Source organism: Cebus imitator, unplaced genomic scaffold (genome assembly GCF_001604975.1).
Source record: "Cebus imitator isolate Cc_AM_T3 unplaced genomic scaffold, Cebus_imitator-1.0 Scaffold253, whole genome shotgun sequence".
Classification (NCBI taxonomy): domain Eukaryota; kingdom Metazoa; phylum Chordata; class Mammalia; order Primates; family Cebidae; genus Cebus; species Cebus imitator.
Genome location: NW_016107568.1, coordinates 967189 through 987180, shown reverse-complemented (window position 1 = coordinate 987180; position 19992 = coordinate 967189). Strand labels below are relative to the sequence as shown.

The following is a 19992-nucleotide window of genomic DNA, read 5'->3' as shown; positions in this document are numbered from 1 at the left end:
AAAATACTGGGAATGAGGAAGAGTGGAAGCAAGGAGTCTTTTTCTTTTTTCCCCTCCCTAGATGATGTTTACATCAAAAAGGCCATAGAAATTCCTGACAGCTGCATCGCTGTGACTCTGATCCTTGTATATTGCAGGTGATCCTGATAATTACAACCTGAATCACTCCCTTTTTGACATTACTGAGAGACAATGCTTAACTTGTCTACTGAAAATGAAGGCACTGAAATCCAATCAGAAGAGTTTGTAGATGCAGTGTTAAAACCTTGCAGCTTTTCTGCTGCCCCTCTGAAGCATGGGTCCAGGAATAGGAGCCATCTTGCAGCCAAGACACTAGAAATTGAGCTCAAAACTTAAGGTTTAAATCCCAGTTTTAGATCTTACCAGCTGGAAGGTCTTCCTAATCTAGTTTTGGTACTGTACAATTATAGTTGCCCATCCTATTTCAAAAGGTTATAGAGAAGACTAAATTGGAATACGAATATGTTCTTTGTACACTATAAAATAGCTATAGAAATGTGACATTGTGAGTTTACCTTTGTCACTGTTGAATGAATGACAGTGATGATGAAAAGTATTCGAAGACCGAATTCTATTAATAGGAGAACAATTAGATAAATGATGGCACAATGGCACATCGTGGAATACTATACAACTATCAAAAAAGAACAGGGGGCCCGGTACAGTGGCTCATGCCTGTAATCCCAGCACTTTGGGAGGCCAAGATGGGAGGATTGAACAAGCCCAGGAGTTTGAGACCAGCCTGGCCAACAAGCAAGACCCTGTCTCTGCAACAAATAAAATAATTAGCTAGGCATTGTAGAGTTGTCCCAGCTATTCAGGAGGCTGAGGTGGAGGATTCCTTGAGCCCAGGAGGTTGGGGCTCTAGTGAGACATAATCACATCACTGCACTCCAGCCTGGGCAACAGAGCAAGACCCTGCCTCAAAAAAAAATAATAACAATAACAGGGTAGCTCTCCATATACTAACACAGAAAGATGCCCATGATGATATATTAAGAGAGAAAAAAAGTAAAACTATAATTCTATCTATGTATGCATTTGTATGCAGACATCACTTGGAGGACGATACACTAAACTGTTAGCAGTGGTTTTACTGGGGGGTCAAATTTGAGATTCTTCTTTTTGTTAGTTATATGCAGATTTGTTTCTCATTTGTTAGATTAGTGCAATCTAAGCAATTGAAGAAATTTTACATTCCTAACTGGCAAAGAACATGTGTCACTGATTACCTAGCTCCTTGCTAGATATTTCGTGTATCTCAAGTCTGATTTTGGTTAATATTGCTTTGAAGAATGAACTTGGTTAAATTGGGGACTTGGAGAGTCATGTTGAATAATAAACAAGCTCCTCAGAACAGCCTTACATGCAACATTTGCAAAATAAGAAGCAAAGCAGAGGCTGTCATGAGACGTGCAGTCTGTTCACAACTGTGCCTCTGATGCAAGAAGAAGGCCAAAATGCTATTAGGTGATTTTAAGATACTGAATTCCCAGACTAAGACTTGTTTCCTACTGAGTTCTCAGGGGCCACAATATTAAATATACTTAAGCATAGCTGGGAAAAGTGGAAAAGTATAAGGCCCCTTCAATTTCCCTACTTCTGTTTCTCACACAATGGACTTCACTGCCCCCCAAAAGTAGTTGGCTGTAAAATTCAGAAAGTCGGCCAGGTGCAGTGGGTCATGCCTGTAATCCTAGCATTTTGGGAGGAGGATCACTTGAGGTCAGGACTTTGAAACCAGCCTGGCCAATATGGTGAAACCCCATCTTTACTAAAAATGCAAAAATTAGCTGGGCATGGTGGTAGGCACCTGTAATCCCAGTTACTCGAGAGGCTGAGGCAGGAGAATTGCTTGAGCCCAGGAGGCAGAGGCTGCAGTGAGCCGAGATTGTGCCATTGCACTCCATCCTGGGCAACAAAGCAAGACTCTGTCTCAAAAAAAGAAAAAAAAAAAAAAAAAAAAAAAAAAAAAAAAAAAAAAAAAAAAAAAAAAAAAAAAAAAACCAGAAAGCCATGTCTTGTCCTTTGTAATGGTTAGCAGGGCAACTTGGGTGATTTAACAGCCATAGTTTGGGGATTTGTTAAAGTGGTTCTTTGATCCCACACTTGGTATATCACCTTAAATGTTTACAGTAGAATAACTGATTGCATCTCAAGATGATTGCCTTGCTTTCAGATGACTTTTCCAGACTTCCAGCACATTTACCTGCTATGCAGTCAAATTCCTTGGCTCTGAAGTCAAGCACAACTAGATTAGACACTTTTGCCTTGGTAGAACTTATTTTATTTTTTTTTTATTTTACTTTGAGTTCCAGGATACATGTGCAGAATGTGCAGGTTTGTTACACAAGTATACATGTGCCATGATGGTTTGCTGCACCCATCATCATAGGTTTTAAGCCCTGCATGCACTAGGTATTTGTCCTAATGCTCTCCCTCCCCTTGCTCCTGACCCCCCAACAGGCCCCAGTGTGTGTTGTTCCCCTCCCTGTGTCCATGAGTTCTCACTTTTTAACTCCTACTTATAAGTGAGAACATGTGGTGTTTAGTTTTCTGTTCCTGTGTCAGTTTGCTGAGAATGATGGCTTCCAGCTTCATCCATGTCCCTGCAAAGGACAGGATCTCATTCTTATTTATGGTTGCATAGTATTCCATGGTGTAAATGTGCCACATTTTCTTTATCCAGTCTATCATTGATGGGTATTTGGGTTGGTTCCAATTCTTTGCTATTGTAAATAGTGCTGCAGTAAACATATGTGTGCAGGTGTCTTTATAGAATGATTTATAATCCTTTGGGTATATACCCAGTAACGGCATTGCTGGGTCAAATGGTATTTCCAGTTCTAGATTCTTGAGGAGTTGCCCCACTGTCTTTCACAATGGTTGAACTAATTTATACTCCCACCAACAGTGTAAAAGCATTCCTATTTCTCCACAGCCTCACCAGCATCTATTGTTTCCTGACTTTTTCCTTATACTTTATACAAAAATTATTTCAAGATGGATTGAAGACTTAAATGTAAAACCGCAAACCATAAAAACTCTAGAAGAAAACTAGGCAATACCACTGAGGACATAGGAATGGGCAAAGACTTCATGATTAAAACAACCAAAGTAATGGCAAAAAAAAGCCAAAACTGACAAATGGAATCTAATTAAACTAAAGAGCTTCTGCACAGCAAAAAACAAAACCAAACAAACAAATAAAAACTAGCATCAGAGTGATCAGGCAACCTACAGAATGGGAGAAAATTTTTGCAATCTACCCATCTGACAAAGATCTAATATCCAGAATCTACAAGGAACTTAAACAAATTACAAGAAAAACAAACAACCCCATCAAAAAGTGGGGTGGGTTGTTTGTTTTGAAAAGGTGCTTCTCAAAAGAAGACACTTATGTGGCCAAACAAACTTGAAAAAAAGCTAATCATCACTGGTCATCAGAGAAATGCAAATAAAAACCGCAATGAGCTACCATCTCATGCCAGTCAGAATGGTGATCATTAAAAAGTAGAACTTAGTTTTTTCACTGGAAATAGCTACTATGTTTAGCAGTTTTAAGATAATATCTGCCTTTTAAGGTTATAATACATGCTCAGTGAAGACAAATTGGGAAAATTTAAAAATCAGGAACAATCACCTATACACAAAATCTTCCACAGCTCTTTCTCTTAAAGGCAACCACTATTTGGTCATCCTTGACTTCACTCTTTATACACACACACAGACACACACACACACACACACACACACACACAAAGTAAAAAAAATGTGTGTGTGTATATATATATATATATTTTTTTTTTTTTTGAGATGGAGTATCACTCTTGCACTGCAACCTCCACCTCCTGGGTTCAAGCTATTATCCAGCCTCAGCCTCCTGAGTAGCTGTGATTAAAGATGCACATCACCACGGCCAGCTAATTTTTGTATTTTTAGTAGAGACAAAGTTTTGCCATATTGGCTAGAATGGGCTTGAACTCCTCACCTCAAGTGATCTGCCCACCTCAGTCTCCCAAAGTGCTAAGATTGCAGGCATAAGCCACCATGCCCGGCCTCCCAAATATTTTTTACTCCACAGAGATTGTCATGTACATATTACAGAACCTATTTTTTACTTAACATTATATTCTATTTTCCTATATAACTAAATTCTTCAAAATTGATTTTCTTTAAAAATATTTTTCTTCTAAAAACCTAAGCAATACATTTTCTCTGTAGAAAATTTGAAAATTACTGAAAAGCCAAAAGGAAAAGAAAGTTCTCCATAATCCCATTACCTACAAATAGACACCAGTAATCTTAACTTTCCAATATTCTTTTTTCATCATATATGCATTTTTCTTAAAAATTGGATTCAAAGCATATATGTTTTTCACCATACTATATAAAATATTTTCCATGATTAAATATTCTGCCTTTTAAAATTTTTTTAGGCATTGTCTTGCTCTGTCTCCCAGGCTGGATCTCATTACAGCCTTGTACTCCTGGGCTCAGGCAATCCTCCTGCCTCGGCCTCCTGAGAAGCTGGGAGTACAGGCACATGCTACCATGCCTGGCTAAGTTTTAAATTTTTTTGCAGAGATAAAGCCTTGCAAAGTCTTCCCTCCCAAAGTGCTGGGATTACAAGCATGAGCCACTGCACCTAGTCCAATATTCTGCCTTTCTAATTATCCACAACAAATGCATCATTGTTTACTTAACCATTATTGCAATGTTGAACATTTAGATTATTTCTAATTTTTCTATTATGAGTAAAGCTGGCTGGGTGAAATGGCTCATGCCTGTAATGAATCATTTGGAAGGCCAAGGCGGGAGACTCACCTGAGCCCAGGAGTTTGAGACCAGCCTGGGTAACAGAGCAAGACCCTGTGTCTACAAAAAATAACATAATTGGCTGGGCAAGGTGACCTGTGAGGCTGAGATGGGAGAGGATTGCTTGAGGCCAGGAGTTCAAGGCTGCAGTGAGCTATGATTGCACCACTACAGTAAAACTTGGGCAACAGAGCAAGAACTGGTCTTCAAAAAATAAAAATAAGTAAAGCTGTGGTAAGTACCATTGCTTTGTTATCTTTTCTTAGATATCTAAAGCCAAAGTAATTGTTCAAAGGCTAAGAACACTTTGAAGTGCTTCACATCGTGAAAGTACTTTCCAGAATGGTGGACATTTACCCCCACCAGTGAGTGGCAGCGCCAAATTCTAACATTATTTTTAAAGTTTTTATTAATTTGGTAGGTTAAAAACATTTACTTTTTACTTCTTTGATTACCAGTGGGGGGGTGAGCTTCTTAATATTATTCACTTGCATTGCATTTTATTTTGTGAACTATTATTCACAAGGCTGTCACCTATTACCCATTAGGGTTGATTACCTATGTATTATTTATCAGGATCTTCTTTTTATTACAGAAGATTACATGCATTAATGTCAGTTTTCAGCTCTGCCATATTCCTGTAAATTATTTTAGTGCATCACCTAATTTTTTTTGAAGTTAATATTGTCCTCACTAGTTACTCTGAGGTTTACAAATGACGTTTTAAGAAATTAAAAAAAAAATTGTAGCTGGGATTTTACCATGTTGCCCAGGCTAGTCTTGAACTACTGGGTTCAAGTGATTCTCCTGCCTTGACTTCCCAAAGTGTTGGGATTACAGGCATGAGCCACTGTGCCTGGTCACAAATGACTTTTTTTTTTTTTGAGACAGGGTTTCTCCATGTTGGTCAGGCTGGTCTCAAACTCCTGACCTCAGGTGATCCACCCACCTTGGCCTCCCAAAGTGCTGGGATTACAGACGTGAGCCACTGCATTTNTTTTTGCAGACAGAGTCTCACTCTGTCACCAGGCACCAGGCTGGAATGCAGTGGCACGATCCTGGCTCACTGCAACCTCTGCCTCCTGGGTTCAAGCAATTCTCCTGCCTCAGCCTCCAGAGTAGCTGGGACTACAGGCATGCACCACCATGTCCAGCTAAATTTTTATATCTTTAGTAGAGATGGGGTTTCACCATGTTGGGCAGGCTGTTCTCCAACTCTTGACCTCGTGCTCCGCCCACCTCGGCCTCCCAAAGTGCTGGGATTACAGGCATGAGCCACCGTGCCTGGCCCACAAATGACTTTTTAAAAAACCTAATACCTAAATTATCTGGACTAGGGCCAGTATTAAACTATGATGGAGAACTATAGTAAAGAGCAGCAGAGAGTAAACACACCTGAGTTTTTTTTTTTTTTTTTTTTTTTTTGAGACGGAGTTTTGCTTTTGTTGCCCAGGCTGCAGTGCAGTGGTGCAATCTCGGCTCACTGCAATTTCTGCCTCCTGGGTTCAAGCAATTCTCTTGCCTAAGCCTCCCAAGTAGCTGGGATTACAGGCGTGCACCACCACGCCCAGCTAATTTTGTATTTTTAGTAAAGATGGTTTTCACCGTGTTGGTCAGGCTGGTCTCAAACTCCTGACCCCAGGTGATCCACCTGCCTCAGCCTCCCAAAGTACCGGGATTACAAGTGGGAGCCACTGTGCCTGGCCTCACATCTGAGTTTTTTTTCTTGGCTTTACCACTAGCCAGCTGTGGCACCTTTGGCAAGTCACTGCTCTCTGAGATTTGGCTTCCTCAAATTGTGAGGGCTGGCCCACATGATCTCTAGGGATTTCTTCACTTCTGACATTTGGAATCTAGTCTTCTGTGAAGGTAGGGGCATCCTTGGGCCAGTTTAACAAAGCAGGGCTAATAACACCTTATGTTGTTTCGTGTTAAAAGGTGTGAATAAATCTTTTACTGGAAGATAATTTTATTTCCTTACAGCAATTAATATTCTGTATGAGTGTCTTGCTCTGCTGTCCATTAGCTGTGCCACCTCCACAAACTACTGAACCTCAAGGAACCCATGTCCTCATGAGGAAAAAAAAAAAAAGCTTTATGTAAGTAGGTACACATCTAATGTTAAATTATCTCCTGTCTCTTTATCATTTAAAACTTTGGTGGCTTATGCCTGTAATCCAGCACTTTGAGAAGCCAAGGCAGGAGAATCCCTTGAGCCCAGGGGTTCGAGCCCAGCCTGGGCAACATACCGAGACCTCATCTTTACTAAAAGTAAAAAAAAAAATTAGCTGGGCATGATGGCACCCACCTGTAGTCCCAACTACTTGGGAGGCTGAAGTGGGAGAAGTGCTTGAGTCTGGGAGGTAGAGGCTGCAGTGAGCCGTGATTGTCACCGAACTGTAACCTAGGTGACAGAGAAACTCGTCTCAAAACAAACAAACAAACAAAAAAGCACTTTAAGCTTAGTGCAGTGATTCACACCTGTACTCTTAGCATTTTAGGGGGTCAAGGTAGGATTATCACTTGAGTCTGGGAGTTCGAGACCAGCCTAGCAACACAGAGAGATCCCAACTCTACAAAAAGTATAAAAATTAGCTGGGCAAGGTGCGGTAGTGTACACCTGTAGTCCCAGTTACTTGGGAGGCTGAGGCGGATCGCTTCAGCCTGGGAGGTCGAGGCTGCAGTGAGTTGTGATTGGGCTACTGTGCCACTTCACTCCAGCCTGAGCGACAGTGACCCTGTCTTGAAAACAAAATCCTACATTTTTTTTTTGCTTTTCTCTACATGTTTGCTGAATCTTTTATCTCGAGCATTTTAGAATTAAAATGATTTCAGACTCAAGTCTGAAATAATGAAAATAAATTCACTATAAAGAATGACCAAACTTTTCTCATCTCCTTTGAAGAGATTAATTTTGAAATACAATATGCTCAGAACTAAGCAAATACTATCCAAGAAGGCAGCTGAATGCCTCACTGAACTATGTGAGTCACTTAAAGGCGCAGATTCCTCAATGCCTAGAGATGGGCGGGATGAAGACAAACTATAGTTTATCTATTACAATGAATAATTTTTGTCTACTACAAATTATAATTTTGTCTTACTACAATTTATAATTTTGTCTTACAGTTAAAATGGGGGGAAAGGAAAACTAAAAGAATCTTAGATTTTAAAAGTTACTATATAAAAGTAAGATATTTATCTGTCTTCTTTGCAACAAAATTAAAAAGGTAAAAATATAGGTAATAATATCTTTAATCCCCAACATCAAGAGGTTGCCAGTCTATCTAAATATGCTGGAAACACATAAAAATCATATTCCGAAGTAACAAAGTAGAAATGCAGGCACTCGTTTTTAAGTATACAATTTGTTTTTATTTACAATACCCTATAAAAATGTAAATTTAGAAACTTTTATTTTCATTAATTAGAACCAAACAAAAAAGATAAAGTACAGTAAGGAAGAGATAATAATCAAGTATTCACTTGACTGGCTGTGAAGGGAAGGTAGGAAAGGCGTGTAGTGGAAATGGTCAGTAGATAATGCTGGAGGGAAGCTAGGTAACGTCAGGGGAACAGCTGGTGGAGTCTGGGGCTACAGCATGGGAAGAAATGGAGATGGAGAACAAGGACAGCTGGTTTTAACAGAGGATCTTACTGTTGTACAATACATGTATGTGCAAAATGTTTATTCTCTTTAAATATCATAACCTATCCCCCCCACCCCCCAACTACATTCGAAAAGGTAAGAACAGCAGAAAGTAGATCAGGAAGGCCATGTAAAATTAATTCAGATTTAATTTTCTTCAGGGCTGTAGTCACTAGGGATCAAAACCCCTTAGTCTGGTTGATTGCTGAATGAGAGAGGAGTAAGTGAGAAAGATCATGGCAGGCTGGCCCTGCAGTTATTCAAGCCTAGGCCCCTGGCTGCCTGGGAATGGGACTTGGGTGAGATGAAGCAGCAAGGACAGCAGTTCTGCCCATGGTGTGGAGTCTAAAAAGCAAAGCAGGCCAAACTTGGCTTCCACGGTTACATTTGGAAGTTTCTATTCATCACACCAAATAAAACTGGGGAAGAAAGAAGTAAAGCATGGCTTACTGAAGTAGTCTCAGGAAGAAAGGGCAAGTGTGCAAAAAGCCACACTGCCAAAGCTGGCTACTAGTGAGGATCATCCTGGGTGACTTCGAAAGCACTTGAGGGGAAGGGCTCAAGTACACAGCAGTTGTAGCAGGAAAAAGGCATAACCATGTGCTGTTTCCATGAAGGTGGACAGAAACTAAGGAAATAAAGGTGGGAAGAAGAAAAAGGACTTCTCAGCCTAGACCTGGGCAGAAGCCAATTAAGAGTTCTGACTTTATTAAACGTGCTGCATATTCTTTATTTATGTTAAAACAAGTAAAACCCACCAAATTAATTACAAGATAGAACAGAAACAGATTAAAACACATCAGCTGGTTTGTGTTTTTAGAGGTAATGAGACAACTTTTTTCAGTCTAAAGTTCATTCTTTAAGGACCCTCTGAAGACCACATAAAATACATGTATGGGGTGTGTGTGTGTGTATCTACACATGTGTGTATCTCTTGATTTCTACTTAACTGGCTCTCCTATAGTCATATTAATAGGGGGCAATGAGAAAACAACTTCAATAGGATGAGGGAAGGAATCCTTTGGCAGGCTACAATCTACTCTGAGCTGGAGTAGTGGTGGGATAAAGGGAGAGATTATATTTGTGTGTCTAGGGCAAAGAAAATGTGAAATTGAGAAGAACTGAGTAAAAGTAGAACATGCAGAACTGTAACATAGACGGTAAAGAAGAAACCAGCAGAAGTATCACCCAGCCAGATTTCACAGAGCAGTGGGGAAATATCTGACATTTAGAGACAACCCCTGTAAACAGGAATCACTCCCATAAGACTTTGCTTTGGGGAATAAGCTACCTTCCCTCCCTCATTAAAAACACTCCATTGGTGATGGCAGCAGTGCAGGTGACAGCCAAAAGGAGGTACAGGACACATCTGGAGATCTTCTATCGTATCCCCTGAACTAGCCTAGGGTTACAGAAGAGAGAAAGGAAAACTGTTTGTATAAAGGAGCTGAAACAGAAGGCAATCTTTCATATTACAGTTACATCTTTGTAAGACTTCTTCTAACAAAACACCTGAGATACTTCTCTACCCTCAGCATTTAGTCATCTTCTATGAAGGCCCTGTTGTACCTAGTTCAGTGTTTTATATCTAATAGATACACAAATAGTTAATAAAAAGCCAACGTCTTCTACCACATTCAGTTTTATTGCCCCCCTCCACCTCAATCATAACTTCTTTTTATTTATTTATTTTTTTGAGACAAGAGTCTGGCTCCGTCACCCAAGCTGAAGTGCGGTGGCATGATCTCGGCTCACTGCCATCTCTGCCTCCTGGGTTCAAGTGATTCTCATACCTCAGCCTCTTGAATAGCTGGGATTACACATGTGCCACCACACCTGGCTAAGTTTTACATTTTTTAGTAGAGATGGGGTTTCACCATGTTGTTAAGGCTGGTCTGGAACTCCTGGCCTCAAGCGATCTACCCTGCTGGGTCTCCTAAAGTGCTGGGATTACAGATGTGAGCCACCACACCAGCCTCCCAATCATAACTTCTAAAGTGCCAACTTTAGTGAGATGTGAAACTCTCCTGTTTCAAACTTACTGCAGTTTTGTCTCCAGCAAGTTCAGTTTCTGCTGGTCAACATAGCGAGAAAAGAGGGACACTAGGTTTGTAGGTATAGAGATTGGCTTGGCCAGGGCTGCTTGGGGAATCCGTAGAAGTTCTCGTGTTGCCATAAACATCACCTCCGTCCTGATAGGGAAAACCCATAATAATAATGAGAAAAAAATTAAAAATATTACCTCAAAGAATGTAAAATAAGAGAAGAAACAGTCCACACTGACCACTGATTATTTCGTGTTGGTTCTGTAGCAGGGTCTGAACTCTGTAGGTCTTCCCCGCGGCTCAGGAGGACAAGGAGCAGTGACAGGCCAAACTATGAGAGAAGACAGAGGGAATCAAACTTAAAACTGCATTGAAACCTCCTCCACCACTGTTGAGGGGATCCTGGCATCAGATAGGGAACAGCTCTAAATCAATATGACCTCACTACTGTGCTTTTCTGTGAAACCAGGCAAAGATCAGACAAGCATGAGTTGAAAAGCTACATCTCTCTCCACGCTTTATTCTGGCACAGCAGTGACCAGGCACAGCCAACAGAAATGGAAAGTCATGGTGTCCAACATGCCTCTATGTTCCCCATGCTGAGGTTAAAAGATGATTCTTCCTTGCCATGGATAATGTAGGATTTGCATTTGCTTCTATTTATGGGAACCAAAATAGGCTAAAAAGGAAAGTCAATGAAGACCAACTTTGATACAGAAATTAAAATAGGGAAAAAACAAGAAAAAAACATTACATAAAGATATTTTGAATTAAGAAACAAGGAGTTAACTATAGAAAAATATACAGATAAGGACAACTGAAATAATCACGGTATAAAGAGAAACTTTTCATTAAAAAGCACATCTCTATCTGGAAATATAAAGTTGTAGACAGGATGTTAATAAAAATCTAAAATATAAAAGTAGAGAAAGGGTAAACATATGTATATACCGTATCTACAATTAAAATTCAGCAACATGCTTTAGAGTATGAAATATATAAAAATGGTCAGGTGTGGTGGCTCATGCCTTTAATCCCAGTACTTTGGGAGGTTAAGGCGGGTAGGTCACCTGAGGTCATGAGTTCAAAACCAGCCTGGCCATCATGGTGAAATCCCACCTCTATTAAAAATACAAAATTAGCCAGGCATGGTGGTACACACCTATAATCGCCAGCTACTTGAGAGGCTGAGGCAGGAGAATCGCTTGAACCCGGGAGGCAGAGGCCGCAGTGAGCTGAGATCAGGCCATTGCACTCCAGCCTGGGCAACAAGAGTAAAACTCTGTCTCAAAAAAAAAAAACAAAAAACCCCACCTAATATATAAAAATATGTTTTATTTAGTGGACAGTAAAATCAAGAACTGTAGTCTTTGGGGCACAGGATAAAAATATGAACGGGGGCTGGACATGGTGGCTCACTCCTGTAGTCCTAGCACTTTAGGAGGTGGAGGCAGGACTGCTTGAGTCCAGAAGTTTGAGACGAGCCTGAGTAACATGGTGATACCCTGTCTCTGGAAAAAATATAAAAAATAATTTAGAGGCCGTGTACAGTGACTCATGCCTATAATCCCAGCACTTTGGAAGGCTGAGGCAGGCAGATCACCTGAGGTCAGGAGTTTGAGACCAGGCTGGCCAACATGGTGAAAATCCCATCTCTGCTAAAAGTACAAAAACTAGCCAGGCATGGTGGCAGGCGCCTCTAATCCCAGCTACTCAAGGGGCTGAGGCAGGAGAATTGCTTGAACTTGGGAGGCAGAGGTTGCAGTGAGCCAGGATGGTACCATTGTACTTCAGCCTGGGTGACAGAGCGAGACTGTCTCAAAAAAAAAAAAAAAAATCAATCGGGCATGGTGGCACATGCTACTCAAGAGGCTGAGGTGGGAGGATTGCTTTGAGTCTAGAAAGTTAAGGTTGCAATAAGCTGTGAATGTGCCACTGACGCCTGGGTGACAGAGTAAGATCCTATTTCAAAAAAGAAAATACAAATAGGGACAAGAAGGTCTAGGTTAAAGATATGATCATAGCTATAAATGGATCATAAAAGGAGGGCTGGCAGTACTTTGAGATTCCATCCCAACTCTCTAAGTTTACTCACAGAGGATAGATAACCTTGCTTTTCCACAAAATTTCCCTTCATGGCTGGTTGCAGTGGCTCATGCCTGTAATCCCAACATTTTGGGAGGTTGAGGGGGGTAAATTGCTTGAGCTCAGGAGTCTGAGACCAGCCTGGGCAACATGGAGAAACCCCACCTCTACAAAAAAATACACAAATTAGTTGGGTGTGGTGGCATGTGCCTATAGTCCCAGCTACTTGGGATGCTGGGGTGGGAGGATGGCTTGAGTCTAGGAGGCAGAGACTGCCGTAAGCCAAGATCCTGCCACTGTACTCTGACCTGGGTGACAGAGCAGACCCTGATTTAAAAATAAAAAATATCTTTTCATGTTATTCTCAGAAAGAAAATACTACTGTCTTTAATAAAATTAAAACTAAGAAACCAAATAACAGAAAGGCACATTCCTGATTACCAATGAACCCTGTCTTATGTCCCCAGAGGCACTGTCACCTCTTCTGCCTCTAATATACTGTCCTTTAGTGTCATGCTTTGGCAGGTTTTCAGGTGCAAAGGAGCAAGAGGCCTTGTGACCACTTTTTCACCTCTACTGTACATAGAATGGCCCCAAATACGTAACAACTATGTACCAGGCATTACACTGAACCACTTACAACTGTTATCTCATTGAAGTACCAAGACAACTCTATGAAGTCTACATCATCACCTCCATTTTATAGACCAGGAAGCTGGTTCAGCAATGTGATATCATCTGTCCAAGGTCACAAGACTAGACAGTAGCAGGCAAAGACTAAAAATTCACATTCTTTCTTTCTTATTATTTCCCTTAGGAATCTCTGAATCTTTAAACTGATGCAAATAAAATATGAAATGGAAGATTCTACTATTGATAGTGTTATGACAGAGACTGCTAATTGCCTACCTAATATGCCTTCCTACCCATGATCAGAACTGTTATTTTATGTGTTATGACAATGCTGTGAACTAAAAGATATTTTCCAGCCTTCCCTGCAGTTAGGTGTGGCCATGTAACAATGTCCTGGCCATTAACAGTAGGTGGAAGTTTTTGGTTAGAACTCCTGGAAAGGGCCTTAATAAGGAAGATGGGCAGCTGGTCCACACCTTTTTGCCCTCCACATCCACCCCTCCTTCCTGACGTAAAGCCGAATCTTGAATTCCACAGCCATCTTGGACCATGAGGGATAATGAACATGGAAGCCACTGCTAAGAATGGCAGAAGAGAAACAGTGAAAAAGCCTGGATCCCTGATGATTCTATGGAGCTACTATAGCAAATTTATTTCACACTAGACACATAAAATCCTATTTTGTTGCAAACGCTGTTATTTCTAGCCTCTGTTACTGGCAGCTTAATGTAACTCTTGACTGAAAGAAGCCTTTTTCACGAGTTGCTAGAGATACAGCAGCCATTATTTTAATCCATAACACAAATAAAGACACTTCACAAAGTTCAAGGATATAAAAGGGCAAGATCACCTTGTTCTGGAGCACAGCAGTGAGGTGAGGATTGGAGGGTGCTGGTGTAGCTGCACTTTGAGGTAGGTTCATTAGCTGTTGCAAAAGGCTGGTGATAGTCACTGATGGAAGATGGTAGAGGAGGAGAGAGAAGGGACTCAGTAAGCATGGCAGCACCTACAAAAAATAAATAAAAGCATTATATCCTGGCATGTATTACTTCAGTTACCCTCCATCAGGGGCATGGATGGAGGAATGCTCACTTGTATACTCAACACTTACAGCACAAGTCTGGCAGATATGACTAGAATCTTAACAATGAATTCTAAGCTATCCACTGAGAACTTTTTCATCTCAATTTGCATTAGAAACACCATGACTTGTGTTGTTCTGAACCAAGGGTGTAAAAAAAACCACTCCCAAATACATACCAAGGGTCGTGCTAAAACATCAATATTTTAATTCATTCCATAAATATTTAAATGCTTACACGGTGCTGGGAACCATGGGCTAAGAACAAATAGCAAACAGGGCACAGAACTGCAGGGATCTAAAGTATAGCGGGGAAGACATGGGTTAATTGGCAATTTCAATATACTGTGAGAAGCACTCTAACATAGGTTAAAGGCCAAGCAGAAGATCACTTCAGGCCAGGAGTTCAAGAGTAGTCTGGACAATGTAGCAATACCTCATCTCTACAGCGAATAAAAAGATTTTGCCTGTAATCCCCAGCTACTGAGTAGGCTGAGGTGGTATGTAGGTTTGCTTGAGCCCAGGAGTTCAAGGTTACATTGAACTATGATTGCACCACTGCATTCCAGCCTGGGTGACACGGTGAGACCCACCCTGTCTCAAAAAAAGTGTTTTCAGACTTAACTGTATTTTCCTTTTTTTTTTTTAAATAAAAGCTCAATGAGGAAGAAGAGAAATAACTGGCCAATTTTTACAGATTTTTAGGTAAGTGACGTGATCAGAAACTCAGTGTTTGGAGTTATATAGCCAGCATCTAGAGCCAGAACCCAAGGCTGTTGAATTCCAGCCTTCTAGACATTCATTTCTTTTTGTCATGTAGCTAACTGGAAAGCTGAACTACAGAACTATTAATATAAATAACTAGGTTATAACGAATCAAAGGAAATCAAGAGTGTGCTTCCAGACAATTGATGCCCATGGTATAAAGTGATGGCTGGTTTTACTTTAAATGGCACCCACAAATGGGGAAATATTTTTTGTGGTCTACTACTATAAATAAAAAAAGCTTTTATTACAGTCATTTTATTACACAAAAATACAAAAAACAGCATAATGACATTCATGTGCTCACCACCCAATTTCAACATCAACCAAACTATCAACATTTTACCAATCTTATTAAATCTATGTTCCTCCTATATCGTATCATTTCATCTTAAAATACTTCAGTTTGTATTTTTTTTTTTTTTTTTTTTTTTTTATTTCCTGAGTTGGAGTCTCACTCTGTTGCCCAGGCTGGACTGCAGTGGTGCGATCTTGGCTCACTGCAACCTCTGCCTCCTGGGTTCAAGTGATTCTCCTGCCTCAGCCTCCTGAGTAGCTGGGATTACAGATGTACACCACCACACCTGGCTAACTTTTGTATTTTTAGTAGAGACAGAGTTTCACCATATTGGTCAGGCTGGTCTTGAACTCCTGACATGGTGAGCTCCTGGCCTCGGCCTCCCAAAGTGCTGGGATTACAGGCGTGAGCCACTGCACCTGGCCTTTGGTTTATATTTGCAACGAACTCTGTCTCACAATATCATACCTAATAAACAATAATTTCTTTCATAGACCATTTCTCAGGAAATAAGTTAAAAATATCATCTAGTATCTGCTCCAAATTCAAATTCCTCCAAATGCCTTTAAAAATATCTTTTAGCAGCTGAACTTTGTATTAGAACATTATTGTGCTAATTATGATCCGAACAAGAGCCATGTATTGCATTTGCCAGGTAAGGTTTTAAAAATCTCTTTAAGTGGTCCTTCGCCACTGGCACTTTTCTCTTGCTATTTATCTGTTAAAGCAACGGGGTCATTTGTTTGATAGTTTGAATTTGGCAAACTGCATGTCTGCAGTGTCACTTAGCAGGTTCTGATATCCTTTGTTTCCTTTCTAAACCGACAGAATAACAGGTTTATTTGATTCAGGTTCAGTGGGGTGTGGGAGGGACATCTGGGAAAACTTCATGGATAGAACTGTGTATTTTCCATTGCATTATGTCAAGAAAGGCTAGGTATGGTGGGTCATGCCTGTAATCTCTGCATTTTAGGAAGCAGAGAGGGGAAGACTGCTTGAGCCCAGGAGCTTGAGACAAGCCTGGACAACAAAGGGAGATTCTGTTTCCCTTTTTTTTTTTAAAAGCACACAGTGCGTGGTTGTCCCACTCTTAGTGGTGTGTTAAGAGTGCATCAGTGGGTTCAGGTGTTGCCAGGTGGTTTCAACCACTGTAAAGATCCCCATCCACTTTTTACCTAATGCTTTTAGCAGTCAGTAATGAGCACTGTCTAGATTGACCGCTTTTCCATTGAGGCTTATAAAAACAGTTATCTTCTATTATCTTTTCCATTGAGGTTTATAAAAACAGTTATCATTTATTTTGTATTTATTAGCTTAAATCCTTCTACAAAGAGTAACTTTGTATTATCAACTGTCCGATTACCATGACATTTGGTTGTAATGGAAAGGCAGGATAAATGCTTTTCTTTTCCTTTATTTACCAATTTTCTGAATAATGAGTTGATGGCCGAAAGTCTTCAAAAGTGATCCATATGTTTGTTAACATTATTAACTCATTAAATATATTTGATATATTTCAATCTACTGCTGTAATTGTTCTTTCTCATGAATATTATTCTACTTTTGGCCAATATGAGCCCCTTGAAGTTGGTCTGTGCATCCTTCAGACAGAACCCTAGTAATCCATTAGCTTCCTTGCTTTCTGGCATAAGATATTCCAGGATATTGTGTACATTTCATGTTCAGACATAGAACCAGCTATTACTTCAAGAACGTTTTCTAGTAGCTAGAGATGTGGTTTATTACTCCTGGAAACATACAGGTAAAAATCAGCCTCAATATTTAGCCAAGCTTTCCTCCCTAGCAGGTAAGCTCCATGAAAGCAGGCACTTTTGTATTCTTAACTTTTAGCACCTAGAACTAGGGGCTGTATTTCTAGGAGGTAAAATGTGCCTGGCACATAGAATTATTCAGCAAATATTTGTTGAATAAATAAAGCTCTCCCAAACTTGTATCCACAGAAGAGCTCTGGTGGGATTATGAGTGAGTGCCCATTATACCGCTTATAATTTATATGCTCTACGGTAGCTGTTACTTTTTAGTTTGGTCTTCTATTTTCTAGGACAAACCTCAAATATGGGAACTTTTCCCAAATCATTTAATCATTTTTCATTTGTGGAATCTTTTTTTTTTTCTTTTGAGTAGCTGGGACCACAGGTGCACACCACTCTGTCCGGCTCATTTTTGTTTTTTTCTATTTTTAGTAGAGACAGGTTTTCATCATGTTGCCCAGGCTGGTCTTAAACTCTTGGCCTCAAGTGATCCACTTGCCTTGGCCTCCCAGAGTGCTGGGATTATAGGCATAAGCCACTGTGCCCAGCTAACTCTTTTAAATAAATACTTGTGCCAACCCACTTCACTCTTTCCAATGAGACCTAAACTTCTCGTTCATTTCTTCTGCAGATGAACATTTCAAGGATCTATCAAGAAAGAATTTCCCTTTCATGGCATACAATTTATAAGGTATTCTGGTATTCTGTGTTTTCTGGGGACTCATTACCCGGATGGTTATTACTCAACTTGTAGTCTGTAACAGGTTCACTCCCATATATTTTACTATTCTGAGTCTTGCACTAATACTCATCCTTTGTACTACTTTTATCAATTTCTTATTTTGAACTTCTTATCATCTTTCAGGTGTGCTATGACAAGGATAAGGAGAGATAAACTCTAACCAAGAATTAACTTGTATATGTGATAGCCATGTTTCAAATTCCAGCCTAGTTTAGATCATGATAACAATTATTTAAAGAGCTAGTCTCAGGCTGGCACAGTGGCTCAAGCCTGTAATGCCAGCACTTTGGGAGGCCAAGGCAAGAAGACAGGATTGCATGAGTGTAGGAGTTTGAGACCAGCCTAGGCAACATGGCAAAATCCCATCTCTATAAAAAGTAAAAAAAAATTAGCCAAACGTGGTGGCACACACCTGTAGTCCCAGCTACTCGGGAGGCTGAGGTGGGAGAATCACCTGAGCCTGGGACACGGATGTTGCAGTGACCAGAAATCGTACCATTGCACTTGTACTGGTGCCTGTGTGATAGAGAAAAACTCTGTCTCAAAAAAAAAAAGGCTAGCTCAATTGCTGTGGGATAGCATTTAACTAAATGTACAGGCCAATGTTAAGCTACTGATAACAGACCAATGAATGATACTTTATATCTAGCCAAGTAATCAATACTAGAAGTCTTCAAACTTCAGTGAACATCAGATTCAGCTGGAGGCAAAGATACAAAAGCCCAAATCCTTCTGTAAATTCTGATTTGGCAGTTGGAGTGGAGCTGAATTATCTACACAAGTAATTCTGATACAGACCACAACTTCACAACTATGTCAAGTTAAGAGTTGCTTTTCTCATGTTTAGAAACATAGTCTGTTTGACCAAATATGGGATTAAAAATATAGGCCTGAAATACTAAAGGTTTTGTTTTAAATAATCAAATCACACAGCCAAAGATTAGACAAAACTACAAAAGGGAAGAGGAGAGGAAACAAAGTTTGTATTCTAGAAATCTTATCACTTAGAAAGACTCAAAGGAAAGATGTCCCATCTTGCATGGTCACCTCATCTTGTGCATCCTTCTTGATAAGGAAAGGGAGGTTCCTGGCTGTTGTCATGAGAATGTCAGCTGCTTGCTCTGTGGAGAGGAAAGGAAGAATACGGGCAACCATTCTCTTCCCTTTTCGGATACACATGATCTGTACAAAGTGGTCATCGCTAGGCCTGCAACGAAAGAAAAATGCCAACTTAGGTCAATTAGCAAGATCAATTAAGAATTCCTCACTGTTTCCTCTTAGATGTTACTGAATGAATATACTACATTCGTTTTCATTCTATAATAATTTGTACTATAAAACAGTAAGAATTACTTCAAATCTCAACCAAATAAAAAGTAAATTTGCAGGTTTTACAAATGTAGAAAAATCATCATTTTACAAATTATATGCTTTAAAAAAACTTGGCCAAACTATACGCATTAATTTCCTTAACTTTTTTTTTTTGAGACAGTCTCACTGTCACCCAGAGTAGAGTGCAGTGGCGTGATTTTGGCTCACTGCAGCCTCCACCTGCTGGGTTCAAGTAATTCTCCTGCATCAGCCTCCCAAGCAGCTGGGATTATAGACGCCCATCACCATGACCAGCTAATTTTTGTACTTTTGTAGAGACAGGATTTCACCATGCTGGCCAGGCTGGTCTCTGAACTCCTGACCTCCAGTGATCTGCCCACCTCAGCCTCCCAAAGTGCCCAGCCTCCTTTCTCAGCTTTTAAGTAACCACACAAACACCACATGGTTAACAGAGCAATACCTTAAAAAAAAAAAAAAAGGCAAAGATAAAAACATTCATCAACTCAGAGTTAGTGTTACCATTTTAAACAATATTTTGTTGTGTATTACATATTTTTTCTTTCATAAAAAAATGGGCCCATAGAACTCATATTGTTTTGTACCCTGACTTTTTTCACTCAACAACTTCTTGTTTCCATATCAATAAATGCATTTCAACTACATACATTTTTTATTTTTATTTTTATTTGTTTTTTTTTTGAGACGGAGTTTTGCTCTTGTTACGCAGGCTGGAGTGCAATGGCGCGATCTC

The 19992-nt window shown here is 40.0% G+C and overlaps 1 protein-coding gene across 1 annotated transcript in view; it reads right to left on the bottom strand.

The window, feature by feature from the left end:
• Nucleotides 1-8191: 8191 nt before the first annotated feature.
• Nucleotides 8192-19992, bottom strand: part of PATL1 (PAT1 homolog 1, processing body mRNA decay factor) — a 34258-nt gene continuing 22457 nt past the window's right edge. The window contains exons 15-19 of the mRNA XM_017498886.2: nt 18957-19116; nt 14102-14257; nt 10773-10864; nt 10531-10680; nt 8192-9890 (exon numbers count right to left, since the gene is read on the bottom strand). Coding sequence (XP_017354375.1) covers nt 9869-9890; nt 10531-10680; nt 10773-10864; nt 14102-14257; nt 18957-19116 — 580 coding nt within the window. The 3' untranslated portion in view covers nt 8192-9868. The remainder of the gene's footprint in view (nt 9891-10530; nt 10681-10772; nt 10865-14101; nt 14258-18956; nt 19117-19992) is intronic.